Source organism: Ornithodoros turicata, unplaced genomic scaffold, assembly GCF_037126465.1.
Source record: "Ornithodoros turicata isolate Travis unplaced genomic scaffold, ASM3712646v1 Chromosome29, whole genome shotgun sequence".
Taxonomy (NCBI): Eukaryota; Metazoa; Arthropoda; class Arachnida; order Ixodida; family Argasidae; genus Ornithodoros; species Ornithodoros turicata.
The window spans coordinates 833055-856913 of record NW_026999353.1 but is presented as its reverse complement, the minus strand read 5'-3'; the positions used below and the strand labels follow the sequence as shown (position 1 = coordinate 856913).

Sequence of the window (23859 nt, the reverse complement as noted above, 5' to 3'; positions counted from 1 at the left end):
TCGAACGACTCCAAGTGTCTTGGTACCACAAACGGCCAGCAGCTGAGCACGCTTTTTTGCAGCATCCGTGATAGCATTAGCTTCGCAGTAGAAGCGCAGTTGATCCGCGTAAACATGCCACGAAGAATGATTTGAAACATCGAACTCACTGATTGTTCCTGCCATCTGAAGTCCGTCAATTTGTGAATTCGGCGTGATCACGTGCGAAAATCAATCTTCCCAGGAGAAGGCCCAGTAGATCCCATCCTCGTCGCCAATATTGACTTTGGGAAGATTGAGCCTTCGTTGATCACGATGAACTCGAATTTTATTGCTTTCGGGACTACATATGTCTGTTCTGCAAGAAGGGATACGCCCGACAGGCGCATCAGAGTGAACGCATTGCGTGATCCGCGAAACCAGAGAACACGCGCTTCCCCACGATACACGATCTTCTCGCGCCAAAGCGGCGCCGACGCACTGGCTGAATCAGACACCACGCACAAATACACAACGTTTTTACTCACTCGATTCATGCACTCTATTCTCTCTTTTGTTTTTCTTTTTTGAGCACGACATGCCCACAATGAACAAAGTCCCCAGGAGACGAGTTAGATGATCCCCAAATAGTGTGGTGACTCACTAGGTGACCCTTATTGCTGTGGGGGTCCTAATCGGTAATTAATTGCTATTTAATGGCGTCTAGAGGGATTATGCGTTGTATAGAGTACTCAGTACAGACTACTCGCGCTCTCTCAAGAATTATGTGGTTATGTAGTGATGCATCCTTACAAGTGCCCTCAATGATCAAAGCAGATTTACATAATGTTTCTGTGATTAGTTATAGCGTGAGTATCATAATGCACCATCGTATTGCAACATCTTATTGATGGAGCTCGTTGAAGAGTAACTTTTGAGAGAACTGTTGAAATGTCTTCTCATGTTCAACAGTTGCCGCTTGCGTCGATCCCACCGTATGAATGTCTGTATGAGTGAGCAAAAATGTAAGAGTGAAAGGAGGATGAGCGACAGAGAGTGGCTGGTTTGCCCGTTCAGATGACGCCCCCTTGGAAGTCGCTGAGGAGACGTGTTAGCTTAGCTCAATTGGTAGAGCCGTGGACCGGTAATCCACAAGATGTGGGTTCGACTCCTACAGCTGGCTAACCTTTTCAGTGACTTTCATCTTTCATCGTTAATTTCTTAGGCAGTTTGAGGCTTTGTATGTCCTTTTTATGTTGTTCCAGCCTCAGAACATCAGTTCTCTCATGTTCGCTGTCGCCGTGGTACAAAGGCAGTATAATGAACGCTACTGAGGGACGCGCGTATGTTTCCTTTAGGGATAGTAGTCCGCGACTGCCCGACTTCGAGGGCAAGAGGGACTACCACACCCCCCTGCCTCTCTTCTACCACCATCATTTTCTCTCTCTTTTTCACCCTTCCTTCTTCGCCTCTCCTGTGTTCACTTTGCCGTCAAACCGAGCAGACCGCACTTCCCCAAACATCATTCTCCTCTCTGCGACGCATATGGTACCTAACCCACTTCGTCTACAGCGGCTAGGACGTCTTCTACTAGTTTGAAGGTGACTATTTCGATCGCTACGGTAGTTTCATAATTTCTCGAGAAGATGGCTGTGCTGGCACTTGTGCTGTCTTCTCCCGTATCACAGAAAAGGTACGAGAAGCCTTTCATGTATCGCGGTAGGTTCGTGCAGGTGCCCTTGAGGGCGGGAGCGTTGGAGTTTCGCAGTACCGAGACAGTCACTATGAGAGTAACATGTGCACTGATGTCCGCAAGGCCCCAATCACCGTATCGTCGTTCTTCGTGACCCGCTGCACCATATTTTCTGAAATCTTAAGTGTAGCAGATAGCTTTTCGCTTGCCTAGCTGGCGTCCCTCTTGCATTGTGAATGATGTTGGTGCTGTTCGTCGGTTTCGCGAGACCTTAGGGCCCGCGTAGTTTATCGCAATTGATACAGATAATTTTATACAAACGTTGCTCTGAAGTTGCTCTGAAATCTGACGAAGTTCGTTCGCCAACATGCTTGCGCCGGCGCGCCGGCGCCGTGACATATGCCCTGGTGTGACATGTGAGGTCTTACTCTCTTTCACGATCACCGGTCGAGTGGCATAAACAATTCGAGTGCGTTGGCTTCTTGACACGACGGTTTTGTGGCCGCGCTTCAACACGTGACCCCTAAGCAGCGGGCAACGAGGCTTTACGCGATGATACCCCGCCCCAGAAAAACTCGGAAGCTCGCGCATAAATGTCATCGCATTTAATTTCTGAATAAACAACAACACCCTGTATAGAGCCGGTTGCAAAATCAGGCAGCGTTTGATCAACTGCTAGACGTTTATAAGTTTGTGCTACAAGTTTATTTTTAAGATGATGACTGGGGAGTTTCATCGCCAGGAGTGACACGCTCTACCCCATTTCTGGTGGTGATGCGGGGATGAAATAATGAACCCCTTCCCTTCACAATAGAAATCCAAGTCGTATGGTATCCAAAAATGTCAGAGAGCTCTGAGGGCAGAGCGCTGGTGTGCTCGATTTGACCGGGTACCAAGCAGTTTTGAGACAAAAGAGGAAACCTATTACACACACACACATCAAAAATTGTTAAGAGTGTGATCAAGACAAATGAAAACGGGAGCAAACGAACTTTCAATGCCGTACGAAGACGATGTGATGTTTCCGCGCTCACAGCAATACCTGAAAAGGTAGGCTTTGCGTTTCTCACACATTTTAATGTCCCTTTTCAGACGTATTCATCTGTGTGTAAACACGGGACGCTGCCTGAAGTGCAGACTGTGACTGACGTGAGTATGTTTTTATTCTATGATGACACTCCCAATAGATACCTAATTATATTGCTGGCTAAAGTACCGTGTGGTCAAATGTAGTCAAAAAATTATTTGCGCATACGTAGGTACAACTACTAGTCAGGTTTAGCCGTTTAAGGCCTAGAGTAACTTTGTTCCTGTAAATACTTCTAGATATTGAAGGTTACGTATGTTGTATCATGACACCCCGTGACTTCACCATTTCTATTTAAATTGTTGTTGATGTTATTGCACGCGTCAAGAAATCACGCGCGAACGTCAGAGAGGCCCGTGCCGATATGGCAACGCTTGGTTGGTGGGTGCAAAGAAAAAAAAAACTAAACAAAAAACATTGATATATTGGCCCAACTCATCATTGGGCTGGTTACTACGGCAGCGAGTTCTCGCCACGCTAGGCTTTCTCGCATGTAACCCAGAGATACTTCCACGTACAATAGGAGCAAACGTCTTCCACATATAAATACATCCTTCGGAAGTTCACTTTTCTCCAAACGAACGTCGAACCAAGTCGCAACGTTCCGTTCATCGTAATCGATGGGTCCTGAATTGCCATTGAACCCGTCTTACATGGGAACCCTTAAAGCGAACCGAACCGCGTTAGCGAAGCGAGTTCTCTCATGTACACACTCCGGAGGCCTCCCAGGTGGGTGCATCGAGACGGTTCGGTCCGCCTGGAGAACGTGAGCACCTTGAAGCGGTCGCATTTCACCCCAAGGGCGTTTATGTTTAATCGTCTGGAGGAGCCAGGAGCGGATACGTCGTCACATAGCTGGCTCAGACAGCACAGCCGGTGGTAGGATTCAAACCCACCACCTGCCAGTCTTCGGTACGACCTTGGTTACCACCAACGAGAGGGACGCCTTAGCCCACTCGGCCATGCCGCTGGTCGTCGAGACACATATGACCATAAAAATGGCGGCGCCCATGATCAGCGGCCAAACCGTTTGTAAACAATGTGCCTGTTGTTTCTGCGCGACGTTTTGGATGTCTTTCGATTACGATAATTATTTGTATCGGACAATATCGCAGTACGACGCGCAGTTTTGCACAGTCCTTGTATTATTGACGACATCCAAAGATGTGATGATGACCAGGCGTTAAGACTCACTGAACCGATGCGATGTACTTAAATGTTGCGAAAGAAGTACCGTGTAGCTTACCCTCACAAAATACGTTAATCTCTTGCCTCGATGACGACAGAATTATGTCGGAAAGCGGCACAACGACATGTCACATGAACTCAAAATGACACTTTCTGCGAGCAGGACAAGAAGCGGGATATCGCCTAATTGGTGTTTTGCTATGGAAAAGGATTTTGCCCCAAACATTTTATGGTTCGATCTATGCCGATATCCTGCCTTGGCACCGGAAAAGGAAGCTCCTCCGGAGCCATCGAAATGCAATCAGTGGCCCCCTGATGTTTCTTCAGCCGTTAACTTCGACATTGTAGACATTGGTGTGTGGTGAAAGATTCGCCCAGGATCTCCGTTACAATTCATGGATCACCTTTAAAGAAGCTCAGGTTGCAAGGACGTTTTGGTTGCTCCGATCTCACCTGCCAAGAAATTCAGTACCAGCGGCTGCCAAGGCAGCTACGTGCCCGCCTGTGAACCCCTCAAATGTCTCACTTCGGGATCATGTAACTGCTATGTTGTCAAAAGGACCAAAATCTAAATGTATCTAAATTATCTAAATGTAAAACCCTCGCGGCTTGACATCGCTGCCAGTGTTTTCAAGATCTCTTTATGTTTACCTGATCCGACCCAATCTTCAACCTTCGTTAAGCAAGCTTTGAACCGCATGACAAATCTGATAGATACTTCTATAAAACATAGCTCATGTAACTTCAGGCTTGTGAAGAGTGTACGTTCTTTCATGAATGTCAAGGATCTCGCCTTAGTTCAAGCTGACAAATCGTCTCGTTTCGCGGCCCTAAGGTCTAGTGATTTCTGCAAGAAGAAGTGTGATGCATTGAACAGTTTGTTTAAACCTTTTCATTTACAATTTTTTTTGCAATATACAATTTTTTCGCATATTTTTTTTCCATCTTTTCATTGACAATTTAAGAAAACACTTGTTCTCCGTTTTTCGTGATGAAGAGGCTAGCCGGTTAGTAAATTCTCTAAAACTTCCGTTGAAGTCTACGTTGTCAGTCAAATTCTTCCTCAAGGATCATAAGCCGGAGTAAATAAAAACCAAACATGGCAAAAAGTCGTTTCGGGCTTCCTGCTGAACGGCTTATCAGAGATTCCCTTTGAAACCGCATTCCGTTTGAGAAATTCCGAAGCCTTTTTATGAGATCTTACTTCAGTTCATTGGAAACGTTGCTTTGTTGTGCCTTTGGACATTAAGGATTTGTATTATAGCCTCCAAAATTATTTTTTATTACGACGAGTTCGTGACTTTCTTGAATCATAGTTGCCTGCGTTCCAGAACAATGTTGCACCCCCCCCCCCCCCCATGAGTGTTTCTAATTTCTCGTAAGCCAATGAGAGCCGAGCGGGATTTTCAACGCCTTCCACTCTGGTGGCCGCCATGTTGAAAGCAGTCTCGCAGAGAGAAACCTACTGCGCACGCTCGTGGCGACCTCGCGATTCGTTTTCCGTTTGCGGGCTGCTGCGTGCGTCGGAAAAAGTTCAGCTCGGGCGAGCTCCTTGCGTTTTGCTGCGGGAGGTCGCGCACGTGTCTGTTGCCACGGTAACCAGCGCAGCACGCATGGGCACGCGTCAGAACATAGTGTGAACCATGCTTTAGTCATGTGTATTCTTTCCGCGAGTATTTAATGCGTTCTATATATAAAAACGCACTCGTTCTCCATGTACTTCGTCAGCGACAGCTCATTTCGAAACATGACTAGTGTGTAACCGCCAGTGTAATGGAGGCGCGCGTAATATATTTCTAGTGGGATCTGTAATGCGACCGCGCGAGCCAATCATGGGAGACTTCATATTTTTGAGTGTGAGTGAGGCTGTCCTGCGATTTTTAAGGTCTCTCTGAGGATTAACATATTTGTTCTGAACCACCATGTGGGTCACCTTTTTCACCTGGGAAGGGAAAGAAAATGAACGAGAGTTGCAGTGGTCCCCCGTCACTTCTGTAAGTCGTCTCCTCACATCGGTGCACTAGCACGCGCAAAGGACTTTCCCGCGTGGATACGTTGCGGTTCTTATTGTTGCCAACGCAGATGGCGGCACGCTGCGCAATCTTTATGAATGTAATTCGGTTATTTAATAACCGCGACGTGCTTTGTCGGGTAAATTCACAGTATCCCCTTTTCAAAAAAAGGGCAATCGAATGGTACAGTTTATGAGAGGAGCAGGGGCTACGAGAGCTCCCTTCGATATTCGAAAAATTCTAACATTCGCAATGGCACTATAATATATGCATGGCATTTACGAGCATTTCCGAAGGCAACAGCGCTCCAAAGAACGGTATTGACCGGAAACCGAACCGAAACCACACGCCATTCCTTGCTCTGGCTGTCTGATCTTCTGATAATAAAGTGACGTACGACACACAAGCAAGTGATGTAGTGCAAGCTATCTACACAGTAAATAAAAAAGAACACACTTTTCTACACAAAAAATGTGTTTTAAGTGATATGCACGTTTTTTTTACTCCAGTGACCATGATGAAGAGTGTAACAGGCAGTGTTTAAAACAGTTTTTAAAAATGCACCCTTTTTAACTCCAGCTACTGGGATCAGAAAAGGTGCTGAAGTGATTTACACCCTTCTGCACCCCCTATTGCACCGTTTTAGCCGAAAGCGTGTCAGAAAGGGTGTTTTCAATAGCGAGTTATGTTAGAGAAGAAATATCATGTCAGTGTCATCCCATGGGGCGCTGCAAAGGCACTAGAGGTCGACCTCGTGGGGGTACCCGGCATCCCAATACTGCCTGTGTGGTGATGGAGGGTATATGTGTATGGAGCCACATTTGTGGGTCTATTCATTGGGAGACCAGCTGTATAATATCAGCAGTTTCTGGGTGTGCTCCAAAAAAAAAAACAAGAAAAAAGACCACTCCGGGGGGGGGGGGGAGATTCGTGTTGTCGGCTCGCTAAACAAAGCGGTATTTGAATCTGAGCTTATGATTAAATGTAGTGGCTTGAATGTTACTTTGTCACCTTTTAGCTAGATATTTAAACTCGAAATACATTTGGCTTTGAGAAGGCGGTTCCACGTATTATTTATACTTCAGCTCAGTATACAATATATTTCCAACTTATACGGCCACATGAGGATCATGCTCATGCGACAGGTTTGATCGACGTTTCGATTCTGCGCCTCCGAGCCTCGCCCTCGCCTCGTCACGAAGGAATCATCGCCATTAGCATCATCGGAATGCCGTTGGAACGGTTGCACAATCTTTCAACTGTCTCAGCGTTCGCTCGTCCATTACAGAACGAAGGAGGATATGATTTTGCGCTCGCTTCAGTCGCTGGCCCTTATTCTGCACGATTCATAAGTATCTTGCAACTACCCCCATTCTGAGCAGGAGTTCCAGTTCCTAGAGTTCACCCACCAGCTAGCCTGTACTTACGCTACTTTAAATAGCAGTAGTAACAGGGAGCAGATCTACACATTCAGATAAACGTTCATATATATCAATCACTACTCACCAGTGTAAATGCACTTTACTCAATGGAATGCGTCGCTCGTATGCGTGCGTCTTTGAATCCTATGTGCGTCGCTCGTAGTCTCACGCGATTTAGCTGGTGCAGAAGTTGCAAGACAAACAAACTATATACGTAATACAGCGCTTGACCATAGAGATTAAAATATTTACGTTTCCTTGCCTATTTTGAAGAGTTAAAAAATGGGAACTACCGACACCAACCGGCTACCGCAACGACATTTGAAAACACACACTGATGCAGATGGGCTGCTCTTCTTGCCGACGACGAAGCCCGTAAAGTTTCGGTTTCAAACTCAAGTGAAAATTACGCAGAGTTTGATTTCGGTACGCTGCGCGCGAATGTTTCTGGTATGACAATGAAAAAATGGCTAGGAAGCAAGCGAGCTGGTGAGGATGATGCATAATGTAAAAACCCCGAGACTAGGGAACACGAAGGGACAGACACAACAAAGTAAGTAACAAAAAAGTAACTTGGGAGAATTGCGGTAGGACCATAAACGATTGATATATTATGAAATGTAAATTAAGATTATCATTTCTCTTGCCAAAACGCCCAGTGAACATATCTGCGCATACTATTTGAGCAGCTGTATGCACCTGCAAGGAACACAGAGCGTCTTCAATTCACCCCGCGTAGTTCTAGGGCAACTGTCAAAATTATAGTGACTCAGTGGTACTGGCTTGAAGGCTTCAAGGTGGTTTCCAATATCAAGTGGGACGGTGCAACACTGGAGCCAGACCCCCCCCCCCCCCCAAAGGAACCTGGCCTCAAGTGGGTTGGTAGGTTGTGCTCCCAGGATGGACACATGGTACAGCAGGCATCCCACTCTAAATACCACAATGGGACCTGACTTCAAGTGGGATGGCTGGACGGGGCCCAGCGTGGAGGCACAGTGGAACCACTCATGCCACCCAAGCATCCACAATGGGACCTGACTTCAAGTGGGATGGCAAGCTGGGGCCCAGCCTGGCAGCACACTGGAACCACTCATGCTACCCAAGGATCCACAATGAGACCTGAGTATGCCACTCTGGAACTGGCTGGGACCGTACTGAACCCAACTGGAACAACTGTGGTGCCAGTCTGGGACCATCCTAGATTTTTGCCTGGGATACCATGACTGTTGTGCTGTATGTTTCGAGCGGCGGCTGCAGTCCTGCGTCCCGTCAGGTACGTGTACACGTATCAGTTCGTGGCTGGTGTTGATTCTGCTAATTCCATTCTCGTTTTTGCAGGCCTTACTTTGTTGAACAGTAAGCTGGGTGAACGAACTTCGTTGTAAGTAAGACGTCTACGTCTACGATGACGTAGACTCTACTTCAGAAAATAATACAGATCTCTATGGATGGGCCTAATGTAAACTGGAAGTTTTTTTAGAGCTTCAGGCACCATATGATGACAAACTACCAAGTGCAGTGCTTGAACTTGAGCACCTGTGACTTACACATTGTTCACAATGCCTACAAGGCTGGACTGGCAGCTTCCAAATGGGATGTGGATACGTTTTTGTCGAGCCCGGCTTCCCTGTTCCACGATGCCCCTGCACGACGCGAGGATTTCACAGCCATAACCAACAAGAGCACGTTCCCACTTAGGTACGTGCCGCATCGATGGCTCGAGAACATTCCTGTTATAGAACGATCACTTTTGATCTGGGGTGATGTCGTGGAGTACATTGAAGCCACAAAGAAGCGGAAAACTACTGTGCCCAAGTGCCACAGTTATCAGAACCTGATGGAATTTTCACGCGACCCTTTGCTGCCTGCGAAGTTGAACTTCGCTCCTAGCATGGCCATGAGTTTCCAGCCCTTCCTGACTGAGTATCAGACGGACAGACCGATGACGTTTTATTTAGCCAGAGACCTCGAAGCGATCCTGTGGAAGCTTTTGGCAAGGTTCGTCAAGTGCTCTGCGCTGTCAGATTCAGCCTCAGTCACAGCTCTGTTGGGCATTGATCTAGATGATCCTAATAACCACGTGTCATCAGAAAAACTCGACATTGGACCTGGTGCTGAAAAAAGTGTGAAGGCAAGCAAGGCGAGCAGCAAAGATATATTTCAGTTCAGGATGCAGTGCAAGCAGTTTCTTGTGAAAGCCACACAGAAACTGGTGGAGAAAAGTCCCCTGCAGTTTGTTGTTGTCAGGGCTTTGTCCTCTCTTGATCCTCGACAAATATGCAGCAAGCCGGACAAGAGTGTTTCAAGACTAAAATCTGTACTGGATTGTCTCATTGCTACCAACCGAATGAGTGAGCAAAAGCGAGAGGTTGTGCTCGGCCAGTACACTGAGTTCATCCAACGTCAAATGCTCAAGATACGCACATTTGAGAGAGCCAGTGAAAACCTGGATCTCTGGTATGAAGACGTCATCGGGCATGACCTGGCATTTGCTGACCTGTGGAACGTGATTCGGCAGCTACTTGTACTGAGCCACGGATAGGCAACAGTTGAGCGAGGGTTCAGTGTCAACAGGCAAATCGCTGTAGAAAACCTAAAGGACCTCTCTTACGTTTCACAGAGTGTCATCTGCGACGCTGTTAGGTGCCATGGCGGAATTTTGAATATTCCAATTTCGAGAGGCCTGAGAGCTGCGGTCACAGGTACTAGGCAGCGATACGCTGAGCATCTAGACAGCCTCAAAGCAGAGCAGGAGGAAAAGGCAGAAAATGACAGGAAGCGAGCCAACAAGACAGTACTTGATGAGATGAAAGCAAAACGGCGAAAGCTCGAAATTGCAGTTGAGTCGTTGATGGAAGCTGCGGATAGCTATGCGGAGAAGGCAGAAGGAGCCGGCGATGTAACCCTGATCATTAAATCGAACAGCCTTCGAAAGACTGCCAAAAACAAGAAAGAAGAGCTCGCTCGAACAGATGAAGAAATACGGTGTATTGAGAGACTTTGCTGTAAGCATACTGAATTTCGGCAGGGAAAACAGTAGGTGTGCCCAGTGTTCTTTCAGATTGTACATATTACGGCTATATAAACAAATTTCTAACTAACGAAGAAATTTCTTTTGTAATTCTCCTGGTATGCTTACATCGATCCCATACATATAGCTGACGTCTAAATAGGGGCAAAGGGCGTTGAAATCTTGCCGTGTGCAGATCCGGCAGGTCCTTGAAAACCCTTGCAAAATTTTGAAATTCCTGGGTACGAACCCTTGGTTTGACCCTCTTTGTCTGTTGTTTTATTTGCATCTCTGTGGCGGGTAATGGGTCGCCAGCCTCGTGTCCTCTTCGGTGCAAGTCTACTACTATATTCCAATGGAACTCAAGGGACCTCCGATCCAAGGTGTCGGAGTTTCGTCAATTTGCTTGGAGGTGCAAGTTTCCATTGATGTGCATCGCTGAATCTGGGGTCACAGATGACTTCCGCCTCTCCAATTATGTGACGTTTGTTTCGAGACCGCCTGGTGCGAAAAGCCGAGCTGCTCTGTTCGTCCGATACTGCTGCAACTCGCAGAGACATACAGGCGACTGGAATTCGCGAGCACGTTTGTTGTACCGTTCGCTTTGACCGCCTGGACATCTCTATCGTTTCGTTCTATCTCCCACCTGCAATTTCCTACAACGGTGACAACCTTGAAGCACTTCTAAATAGCCTCCCCGCTCCGTACGTACTATGCGGCGACTTCAATGCGCACCATCCTATGTTGGGCAGTGTCCGCTGTGACACGAGACGTGCTCGTCTTGCTGCGCTATTCGAGCGAATTGATCTCTGTTGTCTAAACAACGGCTCTCCAACGATCACTCAGTCTACCCGTATGTCATCGTGTTTGGACCTTACAGTTGCAACATCGTCGATAGCGCAGCGCATTTCATGGCTGGTCGAAGCGTACGCCCTTGGGAGCGACCATCTTCCCATCCTGGTCCACCTTCGTGGTGCCATGGGTCCCCATCTCGCGCACAGTGCCAAGAAGACAAATTGGACTTATTTTCGTGCGACTCTCGATGATGCAATCGTTCGAGGAGAAGTTGACTGCGGGCCCAGTTCCTGTCATACTGTCGCTAACGTCACGCGTTCTGCCACAAGAGAGTACCGTGTAGTTGTAAAGTTTACTGCGGTCGACGACAAGCTTGAGCGACTGCGGGCAATTCGTCGTCGTGCCGAACGAAGAGCTTGTCGTTCAGGTCTTCTCTGCCATGTCGCTGAAGCTCGTCGTATACAGAATGCTATTCAAAAGCATCTTCACAATCTTGCAAGAGATAGCTGGAGAAGATTTACGTCCTCTCTGTCTCCGCGGACGCCGTTGTCACGAGTATGGAGTGTGCTAAAGGGCCTATCTGCACCTGTCGTTCAGCGGAACCCTCTCAGGTCGTTGTCTGTGGCCACCGCGCGCTCGGTATTCGAGGTTGCGGAGGAGTACTGTGTCCGCCTTAGTGCAACAACTGGGGCGGTGCTACCCTTGACACTTGACGTCCCTGTGGCCTTGGAATCGTCGGAAGATCCAGCTCTTGATGTCCCTTTTTCACTAACAGAAATGATGGCTGCCATCCGAAACTCCCCTGCTCGCACTTCTCCTGCACACGACCAAATTACGTACAAGGCGCTCCAGAACCTTCCTCCGATCGCTCATGAGAACCTTTTGCCCACTTATAACGAGAGTTGGTACAGTGGCACTGTTCAGCATATATATGTTCAGCATATACCATATGCATCAGCAGTACGCAGACAGACAACGTTTGAGCGGATGGCATCAGAAGGTCACGTAACACGTGATTCCTGACGAGAGGAATCACGTGTTACGCGACTGATGAGGACGTTACTGATGAGGCCTAAGAAGGCCGAAAGGGTACGTCATTGCCAAACATTGCCAATTCCGAACGATGCGCAGCTACCCAGAGCTGACGAGCCGCAAGCACGGCGAAACACGTGTCCTCTGGTGCTGTCGCATCGTTCTATGAGTATCTGTTTCTCTGCGTGCAGCCATAGAATTCATGTTAATCTGTGAGTTTGAATTTCAAACACGTCTAGTATCATTTATTTGTTTCTTTAATGACTTTTTTCCCTGGATTATAATTCACTGGCTTGCATTGTGGCATTGAGGAGTGCTCAGTCACCCTCCCAGGTGGATATCGCTCACTGAGTGACCCCTGGATTGCCAATTCCGAACGATGCGCAGCTACCCGGAGCTGACGACCCGCAAACATGGCGAAACGCGTGTCCTCTGGTGCTGTCGCATCGTTCCATGAGAATCTCTCTCTCTCTCTCTCTCGATATATATATATATATATACAAAAAGGAAAAGTAGCTAATGCTCTATGGCTGCACGTTGAGCATATGTTTACAATTTGATTGTGCACTCCCAGCCGAGTACAGCTGTTTCGTCCTAGTTGGGATTCATCAGTCCGCCGTAGGGAAGTGACACGATCTTGGGTCGGCACTAACAGTGCGTCTCGGCGAGACGTCAATGTTCCACGGTGACAGCGCCACCAGTGGAGGCCGCAATGCAAGCCAGCAAGTACACATACAAAAAGGAAAAGTAGCTAATGCTCTATGGCTGCACGTTGAGCAGACGCTTACAATTTGATCGTGCACTCCCAGCCGAGTACAGCTGTTTCGTCCTAGTTGGGACTCATCAGCCCGGCGTAGGGAAGTGGCACAATCTTGGGTCGGCACTAACAGTGCGTCTCGGCGAGATGTCAATGTTCCACGGTGACATCGCCACCTGTGGAGGCCGCAGTGCAAGCCAGCAAGTACACATACAAAAAGGAAAAGTAGCTAATGCTCTATGGCTGCAGGTTGAGCATATGCTTACAATTTGATCGTGCATTCCCAGCCGAGTACAGCTGTTTCGTCCTACTTGGGACTCATCAGCCCGGCGTAGGGAAGTGACACGATCTTGGGTCGGCACTAACAGTGCGTCTCGGCGAGACGTCAATGTTCCACTCTGACAGCGCCACCTGTGGAGGCCGCAGTGCAAGCCAGCAAGTACACATACAAAAAGGAAAAGTAGCTAATGCTCTATGGCTGCACGTTGAGCATATGCTTACAATTTGATCGTGCACTCCCAGCCGAGTACAGCTGTTTCGCCCTACTTGGGACTCATCAGCCCGGCGTAGGGAAGTGACACGATCTTGGGTCGGCACTAACAGTGCGTCTCGGCGAGACGTCAATGTTCCACGGTGACAGCGCCACCTGTGGAGGCCGCAATGCAAGCCAGCAAGTACACATACAAAAAGGAAAAGTAGCTAATGCTCTATGGCTGCAGGTTGAGCATATGCTTACAATTTGATCGTGCATTCCCAGCCGAGTACAGCTGTTTCGTCCTACTTGGGACTCATCAGCCCGGCGTAGGGAAGTGACACGAACTTGGGTCGGCACTAACAGTTCTTCTCCGCGAGACGTCAATGTTCCACTCTGACAGCGCCACCTGTGGAGGCCGCAGTGCAAGCCAGCAAGTACACATACAAAAAGGAAAAGTAGCTAATGCTCTATGGCTGCACGTTGAGCATATGCTTACAATTTGATCGTGCACTCCCAGCCGAGTACAGCTGTTTCGCCCTACTTGGGACTCATCAGCCCGGCGTAGGGAAGTGACACGATCTTGGGTCGGCACTAACAGTGCGTCTCGGCGAGACGTCAATGTTCCACGGTGACAGCGCCACCTGTGGAGGCCGCAGTGCAAGCCAGCAAGTACACATACAAAAAGGAAAAGTAGCTAATGCTCTATAGCTGCACGTTGAGCATATGTTTACAATTTGATTGTGCACTCCCAGCCGAGTACAGCTGTTTCGCCCTACTTGGGACTCATCAGCCCGGCGTAGGGAAGTGACACGATCTTGGGTCGGCACTAACAGTGCGTCTCGGCGAGACGTCAATGTTCCACGGTGACAGCGCCACCAGTGGAGGCCGCAATGCAAGCCAGCAAGTACACATACAAAAAGGAAAAGTAGCTAATGCTCTATGGCTGCACGTTGAGCAGACGCTTACAATTTGATCGTGCACTCCCAGCCGAGTACAGCTGTTTCGTCCTAGTTGGGACTCATCAGCCCGGCGTAGGGAAGTGGCACAATCTTGGGTCGGCACTAACAGTGCGTCTCGGCGAGATGTCAATGTTCCACGGTGACATCGCCACCTGTGGAGGCCGCAGTGCAAGCCAGCAAGTACACATACAAAAAGGAAAAGTAGCTAATGCTCTATGGCTGCACGTTGAGCATATGTTTACAACTTGATTGTGCACTCCAAGCCGAGTACAGCTGTTTCGTCCTAGTTGGGACTCATCAGCCCGGCGTAGGGAAGTGATACGATCTTGGGTCGGCACTAACAGTGCGTCTCGGCGAGACGTCAATGTTCCACGGTGACAGCGCCACCTGTGGAGGCCGCAGTGCAAGCCAGCAAGTACACATACAAAACGGAAAAGTAGCTAATGCTCTATGGCCGCAGGTTGAGCATATGCTTACAATTTGATCGTGCACTCCCAGCCGAGTACAGCTGTTTCGTCCTACTTGGGACTCATCAGCCCGGCGTAGGGAAGTGACACGATCTTGGGTCGGCACTAACAGTTCTTCTCCGCGAGACGTCAATGTTCCACTCTGACAGCGCCACCTGTGGAGGCCGCAGTGCAAGCCAGCAAGTACACATACAAAAAGGAAAAGTAGCTAATCCTGTATGGCTGCACGTTGAGCATATGCTTACAATTTGATCGTGCACTCCCAGCCGAGTACAGCTGTTTCGCCCTACTTGGGACTCATCAGCCCGGCGTAGGGAAGTGACACGATCTTGGGTCGGCACTAACAGTGCGTCTCGGCGAGACGTCAATGTTCCACGGTGACAGCGCCACCTGTGGAGGCCGCAGTGCAAGCCAGGAAGTACACATACAAAAAGGAAAAGTAGCTAATGCTCTATGGCTGCACGTTGAGCACATGCTTACAATTTGATCGTGCACTCCCAGCCGAGTACAGCTGTTTCGTCCTACTTGGGACTCATCAGCCCGGCGTAGGGAAGTGACACGATCTTGGGTCGGCACTAACAGTGCGTCTCGGCGAGACGTCAATGTTCCACGGTGACAGCGCCACCTGTGGAGGCCGCAGTGCAAGCCAGCAAGTACACATACAAAAAGGAAAAGTAGCTAATGCTCTATGGCTGCACGTTGAGCATATGCTTACAATTTGATCGTGCACTCCCAGCCGAGTACAGCTGTTTCGTCCTACTTGGGACTCATCAGCCCGGCGTAGGGAAGTGACACGATCTTGGGTCGGCACTAACAGTGCGTCTCGGCGAGACGTCAATGTTCCGGCATCGCCACCTGTGGAGGCCGCAGTGCAAGCCAGTAAGTACACATACAAAAAGGAAAAGTAGCTAATGCTCTATGGCTGTAGGTTGAGCATATGCTTACAATTTGATCGTGCACTCCCAGCCGAGTACAGCTGTTTCGTCCTACTTGGGACTCATCAGCCCGGCGTAGGGAAGTGACACGATCTTGGGTCGGCACTAACAGTGCGTCTCGGCGAGACGTCAATGTTCCACGGTGGCATCGCCACCTGTGGAGGCCGCAGTGCAAGCCAGTAAGTACACATACAAAAAGGAAAAGTAGCTAATGCTCTATGGCTGTAGGTTGAGCATATGCTTACAATTTGATCGTGCACTCCCAGCCGAGTACAGCTGTTTCGTCCTACTTGGGACTCATCAGCCCGGCGTAGGGAAGTGACACGATCTTCGGTCGGCACTAACAGTGCGTCTCGGCGAGACGTCAATGTTCCACGGTGACAGCGCCACCTGTGGAGGCCGCAGTGCAAGCCAGCCAGTACACATACAAAAAGGAAAAGTAGCTAATGCTCTATGGCTGCAGGTTGAGCATATGCTTACAATTTGATCGTGCACTCCCAGCCGAGTACAGCTGTTTCGTCCTACTTGGGACTCATCAGCCCGGCGTAGGGAAGTGACACGATCTTGGGTCGGCACTAACAGTGCGTCTCGGCGAGCTGTCAATGTTCCACGGTGACAGCGCCACCTGTGGAGGCCGCAGTGCAAGCCAGCAAGCACACATACGAAAAGGAAAAGTAGCTAATGCTCTATGGCTGCACGTTGAGCATATGCTTACAATTTGATCGTGCACTCCCAGCCGAGTACAGCTTTTTCCTCCTACTTGGGACTCATCAGCCCGGCGTAGGGAAGTGACACGATCTTGGGTCGGCACTAACAGTGCGTCTCGGCGAGACGTCAATGTTCCACGGTGACAGCGCCACCTGTGGAGGCCGCAGTGCAAGCCAGCAAGTAGACATACAAAAAGGAAAAGTAGCTAATGCTCTATGGCTGCAGGTTGAGCATATGCTTACAATTTGATCGTGCACTCCCAGCCGAGTACAGCTGTTTCGTCCTACTTGGGACTCATCAGCCCGGCGTAGGGAAGTGACACGATCTTGGGTCGGCACTAACAGTGCGTCTCGGCGAGACGTCAATGTTCCACGGTGACAGCGCCACCTGTGGAGGCCGCAGTGCAAGCCAGCAAGTACACATACAAAAAGGAAAAGTAGCTAATGCGCTATGGCTGCACGTTGAGCATATGCTTACAATTTGATCGTGCACTCCCAGCCGAGTACAGCTGTTTCGTCCTACTTGGGACTCATCAGCCCGGCGTAGGGAAGTGACACGATCTTGGGTCGGCACTAACAGTGCGTCTCGGCGAGACGTCAATGTTCCACGGTGACAGCGCCACCTGTGGAGTATATATATATAGAGAGAGAATAGAAGCTTGAGAGGGCGGTTGACCACGAGAATGAAATAAGCAGGAACAATCAGAAGACGACAAAGAGCTTACAGGAAAAGACAAAGGGGAGTTTATTAACACATATAGGGATAGGGGTCGACGTTTCGGCAGTCAGCGCTGCCCTCGACGGGACTGGGGTTTGGTGACAAGAAGAAGCTTTATATATGGGAGAGGGTTATGTACAAGGGAAAGAGAGCAGCGCATGCGCTTTTGTCATGACTAACATAGGTTGGTGACTAAGTGAAAAGGGAATGACCAGGTCTGTGCAGCAGGACATTGAGGAAATACCCGTGAGCCTGAAAAAGAGACAAAAGAGCGTATGTATTGTGCTGGATTAGGAACGCAGGTTGCGAATAGTATTAAGGATTCCTGGATCTTCGTTTATCTGACACTGGAATTTATGAATGAGATAAGACTCGCGCTGTTCCCTGAGCCGCTGGGAAAGAAAGCCTGACTGCAGGATGAAAATAGATATATTGGTGATTGAGTGTCCTGGTTTACTGAAATGGCGCGACACTGGCAGATTAGGTTTCTTCGCGACGTCAGATTTGTGGTTATTGAATCGCGTTCTAAATGAAGTAGCTGTCTGTCCGATATATTGGGCGTTGCATTCATTGCATTGAAGAAGATAGACAACATCGGAAGAATTACAGTTAAAGTCGCCATTAATGTTGACCCGGTAATTAGAATTGGTACTTTCTGCAGAGTTAGCGGCTTGCATTGATTTACAAATTTGGCATCTAGTTGCATTACAAGGGTGGCAACCAATGTTATTTTCTGGAAGTTTGTTAATTTTGGCATTGACTAGTCTGTCTTGAATGTTCCGCGCCCGGCGATAACTTACGCGCGGTGGCTGTGAGAATATTTCCTTCATCCGATCAGATTGTGAAAGAATTGTGTAGTGGCGGTTGAGTATCCGGCTAATGTTAGGGACGCTGCCATTGAATGTGACAGTGAGATTTACTGCAGAATTTCCATTGGCTCGAGGAGATCTTTGGAGCAATTGTTGGCGATCCGTGGATCTTGCTCTGGCTATAGCGTCTTTAACAAGTTTGCCCGGGTATTCACGATCAATGAAGGTTTGTTCTAGTCGTTGGAGATGGTTGTCTAGTTCGGCATCGTTAGTGCATATTCTGCGGTAGCGCAATGCCTGACTATAAGGTATGGCTAACTTAGTATGCCTTGGATGGCAACTGCGGAACGATAAGTACTGCTGAGCATCTGTAGGCTTCCGGTATAAGTTGGTTGAGATACCGCCGTTTTGTAACTTGACTTCCACATCCAAGAAGGTAACAGTGGAGGCGGAGTAGTGGGAGGTAAATTGAATGTTAGGGTGAATTTGGTTGAACCGGTTGATGAACGTGAGAAGGTCGCTTTCAGAATGAGGCCATATGATAAAAATATCATCTAAAAATCTCTTGTACACAAGTGGTTTCAATACGGAACATTCGAGAAATGTTTCCTCCAGGGATGCCATGAAGATATTTGCATAGTTGGGGGCCATTCTTGTGCCCATAGCTGTCCCGTTAACTTGCAGATAGTGCTTGTTATCAAATTCAAAGTTATTGGAGGTCAAAATAAGTGTTAGCAGTTCGGTGAGGACAGTAGGATCATACGGCTGGTCAGGTTGATTTTTGTATGCTGAAACGGCCGCTGCTATACCATCTGCGTGGGGAATATTAGTGTAAAGGGACGTGACGTCTAACGTTGCCAAGAGACAGCTTGAGGGAACGGTTACTTGCGATACAGTTTGAAGGAAATGGTTGGCATCTTTGACGTAGGAAGGTAATTTAGGGTGGATAGACTTGAGAACGTGATCGACGAAGGACGATATATTTTCTGTAGCGGTACCGTTACTGGACACAATTGGTCTTCCGGGATTGCCTGGTTTATGTATCTTAGGGAGCATGTAAAATCGGCAGATACCAACCATTTCCTTCAAACTGTATCGCAAGTAACCGTTCCCTCAAGCTGTCTCTTGGCAACGTTAGACGTCACGTCCCTTTACACTAATATTCCCCACGCAGATGGTATAGCAGCGGCCGTTTCAGCATACAAAAATCAACCTGACCAGCCGTATGATCCTACTGTCCTCACCGAACTGCTAACACTTATTTAATGGCAATTTAACACATAGATTAAAAAAAAAGAATGGTCGACGTTTCGACAGTGGCACTGTCTTCGTCAGGATAAAAGACGTACAAGGGTTGCATATTGGCTAAATAGGTTTCCTGGGTGACGTCACAGTCGGTGCAAGTATGCCACGTGGCAGTTGTCTGAGTCATATTCTGGAACATTCCGCAAGGTCAAGTCCGGGTGGTGATGTCATCTTTCTTGGGGAGCCAGCTCAGGGTGAGCTGTACTGAGGCCATAGCTGAAAAGAAAAAAAAAATAAAAGGAAAAAAATGGGAAGTATATCCCATCTAGGCGATCAGATTCCTTACTGTTGAAAGTACACCGGGATCTTCGCTAATGATTGATTGGAATTTGTAAATGAGGTAAGACTCGCGTTGTTCCCTGCCTCTATCGGAGCTAAAATTTGATTGAAGAATAAAAAGGGCAACGTCATTTATTGAATGCTCATGAATGAAGCTCCTCCTTCTTCGGGACCCTGTCCCGAAGAAGGAGGAGCTTCCCTCCGAAACGTCGACGCTTCACCATTTCCAAAATAATGTTCTAATTATGTAAAATAAACCTTTGTTTGTATTCTATTAACACCTCAAATCCGTCGCTGTGTCCCCTTTCGTTTCGCTATATATATATATATATATATATATATATATATATATATATATATATATATACTCCACAGGTGGCGCTGTCACCGTGGAACATTGACGTCTCGCCGAGACGCGCTGTTAGTGCCGACCCAAGATCGTGTCACTTCCCTACGCAGGGCTGATGAGTCCCAAGTAGGACGAAACAGCTGTACTCGGCTGGAAGTGCACGATCAAATTGTAAACATATGCTCAACCTGCAGCCATAGAGCATTAGCTACTATTCCTTTTTGTATGTGTACTTGCTGGCTTGCACTGCGGCCTCCACAGGTGGCGATGCCACCGTGGAACATTGACGTCTCGCCGAGACGCACTGTTAGTGCCGACGCAAGATCGTGTCACTTCCCTACGCCGGGCTGATGAGTCCCAAGTAGGACGAAACAGCTGTACTCGGCTGGGAGTGCACGATCAAATTGTAAACATATGCTCAACGTGCAGCCATAGAGCATTAGCTACTATTCCTTTTTGTATGTGTACTTGCTGGCTTGCACTGCGGCCTCTACAGGGGGCGCTGTCACCGTGGAACATTGACGTCTCTGCAATATGCAACCCTTGTACCTCTTTTGTCCTGACGAAGACAGTACCACTGTCGAAACGTCGACTATTCTTTTTTTAATCTGTGTGTTAAATTGCCCATTAAATAAATTAGTTTTTGTTAACGTTCCTGTAATCTGTAGTCCAAGTCTTATTATTTCACTTATATATATATATGTCCTACATATGCCGTATATAATCCTATAATATAATAAGCATCGTATGCGACACTGCATTGTAGGCATTCAAGTATACATCGCATAATTGCTCCGATGCTGCTGCGGCGGTGTGGCGTTGTACTTATTCGGGGTAAAGCAAAGCATCGTTGGCGTTCCAATTCAGAATTGGCCACAGTACAGTGAATGCAGTTGTATGGGACACATGCGCAGCAACCTGATGAAATAAAAAGCAAACGCGATCCATATCCGCGGCGTGAGCTTCTCCTTCTGTCGGCAGTAGAGGGCGAGGATCTGTGCCGGGAGGACAAGACATCCTCTTACTGCCGCTCCGGAGATCAGAAACTGGTGACGCGAGGAAGAGCGCCGGTTATGTGGTGCCAGTGAGCGCTGACGTTAGCTGCCGCCTGAGTGCCAGCCGGAAGAAAACTGACTCGTGCGAGTAGAGTGTTACTGCCACGAAACCCATCTTCTTTCTTTCTTTTTTTTATGCGATCCCCACGCTCGCGCCCTTCGTCATTAAACAGCCTCAAAAATGATGCACTTGGCGTGTGTTTTTCTGTATTATCAATTGGGGGGGACGTTATCGCCGGCACTTGGATATGACACCCGCTCTGGGACTTATCCTGCTTATGTTGTTTACCTGTAGTGGCAAGGCGCGCCACCTGTTCCTATTGGAAGTGTGGCCTCCGCTGAACCTAATAAAAGCGGAGGGATCGATTTTGCCGGGGCTGTTTTGCCGTGGGGTATCAGGCTGAGCGGTTGGTCTGGCAGTCGGTAAGATGTAATAAACCTTGCTGTCTTCTGGTAAGCTGGGCTTTGTTGAGTGTCTCCCTCGTACACTGGACAGACGGACTACGACCCCTAGTACGGGATGGCGATCATTATTCATTTTTATACGATTTTGCACAATTTTTTACACATCTTATCAGCTAACTATCGTAAGCCTTAGTTCGTGTTACAGGATTAAAATGTATTTAATATGCCACTTAAAACGGTTGTCGCGCTGCAATATCGCTGGTAAAAAATCACGGTGATCGTTGGGCGGTATTCTAGGCAGGAAGCGCGTCTTGCGGACGGCGCCAGAAACAGGTGGCTCGGGCGGCTCTGTCTCATCTCGGCACCGTTGAACAAGCATTCTCGAATATAGGTGGCTATGCTCTCACCGTGTCCGCACTCGACCTGCTCGGATCTGCTTGGAAATCTTCGAAACCGATGAGGTTGCAAAGTAGTTTTAATAACGGTGGCTAATATGTAGTTAAACCGGTAATTACACCTTAGTTTCAGAGTGTGGTTGTGATTTTAGTTAAACATCGAAAGAGCAACCCGTCACAGATCGATATTGCAAAGAAAGACGGTGGATAGCGGGAAACGGAGTCCTGTTAATCGTAGCCCAACTGTTTGTTCAGCTGTCTAGGCAGGTATCTTTTTCGTGACAAATTCGCATGCATGCATATACGGCGGAAAATAAGCTGCTCCTCAATGCTCGCACGCAATCTAAGTGGCTTCCAACATCATTTTTCTTAATCACAGCAAAAAAAAAAAAAAAAATACAGAAAAAAAACGGGTGAGCAGTGCCCCTCAATAAATGACTTAATCCAATCGAGGGGTGGAGGTGGTTGTCCCAAAAGCGAACAGGTGTATAAAGTGTCCTAGCAATGTATGAGAAGTGGTGGGAAGTAGGAGATATATAGAGGATAGCTCTCCTTAAGGGAGGGTAAAAAAGACGTGACAGGTTGAGAACATCCTGCCAATGAGCGTGACGGATTTGGAAGTGCATTAGAGAGTGTGGAAAGGATGAACAACAGAAATAGACGTTGGTCTGTACTGCTCTCCCGCTGAAATCCAACTATAGGGAGACGTACGACAAGTAGCACACGTGGTTTATAATATAATCAGTATTAATCTAGTTTATTTGCCACACATGTGCTGAAAACATTCGTAACCAAACTGTGTTTTATTGTTTCTTTTACATGAGCAGCAAGCTGCGTACGTCCACAACCAGAAGGTCCTGAAGAATATTGACCATGAGTATGAATCAGCCATGGCAGACGTAAGTTGCAACATCATTCCACGCATCGCTTCTGTTTCCGACGATTGGTGAACACAAAGCGACAGTGGCAATCATCGGTCTACGAACATAGACAGATCCTCGTACGGCGAATGAATAAGCCTAGATTTAGTAGTGCTTGAAGTCTGTGTGACAAATTTCTCGGAAAACAGAAATGCCGGGCACAGAAGGAAGAATATTGAAACAACCTTTGGTAGAATTTCATTCTGCCACACTACAGTGCTCAGTGTGGCGAACGAACGAATGTCATTTTCATTGGGCCGTGCAGCTCGTCACGTATTTCATGAAACAGCCATGGTGACAGTTTTAGGTGAGCCATGATCTGGTGCTAATGAAACAAACAATGCAAAGCACGCGACTAAGGCGCACAGTAGCCAGTTGCGTTTTTTTATTAACTACCGGCGGTTGGTACCAAAGGGCCGCCAGTGAGAATCGAAGGCATAACCTCCGATTCCTAGAATTCGGACAATTTTAACACCGTTGCTTCAGAATCCCATCCCTTTGCTGATGGCTTACGCTCTGCGGATGTCACTGTCACAGACATGCATCTGGCCGTTATGAACAGATAGCGCAACCAGAAATAAATGTTTCAGGAGGGGTCCTACGGGAGGTTTACATGGGGAGAGGATTTTTTTCCTTTCCCAAATGAGCTATCAAAGGTACGATTTCGGGATGTTTGAGCCGCGGATGCCCTGACACTGGTTAGGAGGCTTAAAGGAGCGTTAAAGTGGTATCTAACATGGCCAAAAACTGCTGTCATCTTGTAAAGCAGTACGTGAAAAGTATTCCCACAAAATATTTTTGTCCAAAGTTGTTTCTCCGCGGCGCAATTAATTTGCAAAATTGTCCACCTACTCTCTCAAATCAGCCACTCTATTGTGACGTTTGTGGTAGAGAGCCCCCTCATTCGTTGGTAGGAAAAACCGTCTGCTACGAACATTGCGAGCTGTGTCTTGTTGACTTCTTTTCTCTATAAGATTTATATGACGTTTTCTATTAAAAAAAACAAAGCATATATGCAGCCTGACCAAATAAGGTTGCAATCACAAGAGCAATATATTATTGGCTTCTGTGCAATCTAAGAACTCACAGTAGCAGAAAGCAAGCGATGACGGCGGTATTGTGGCGCCA

The 23859-nt window shown here is 47.8% G+C and overlaps 1 protein-coding gene across 1 annotated transcript in view; it reads left to right on the top strand.

The window, feature by feature from the left end:
* Positions 1–23859, top strand: part of LOC135373669 (atlastin-2-like) — a 41449-nt gene that overhangs the window by 16406 nt on the left and 1184 nt on the right. Inside the window, exons 4-5 of the mRNA XM_064606761.1 lie at positions 2744–2800; positions 22639–22710. Of these exons, the coding sequence (XP_064462831.1) occupies positions 2744–2800; positions 22639–22710 (129 nt within the window). The remainder of the gene's footprint in view (positions 1–2743; positions 2801–22638; positions 22711–23859) is intronic.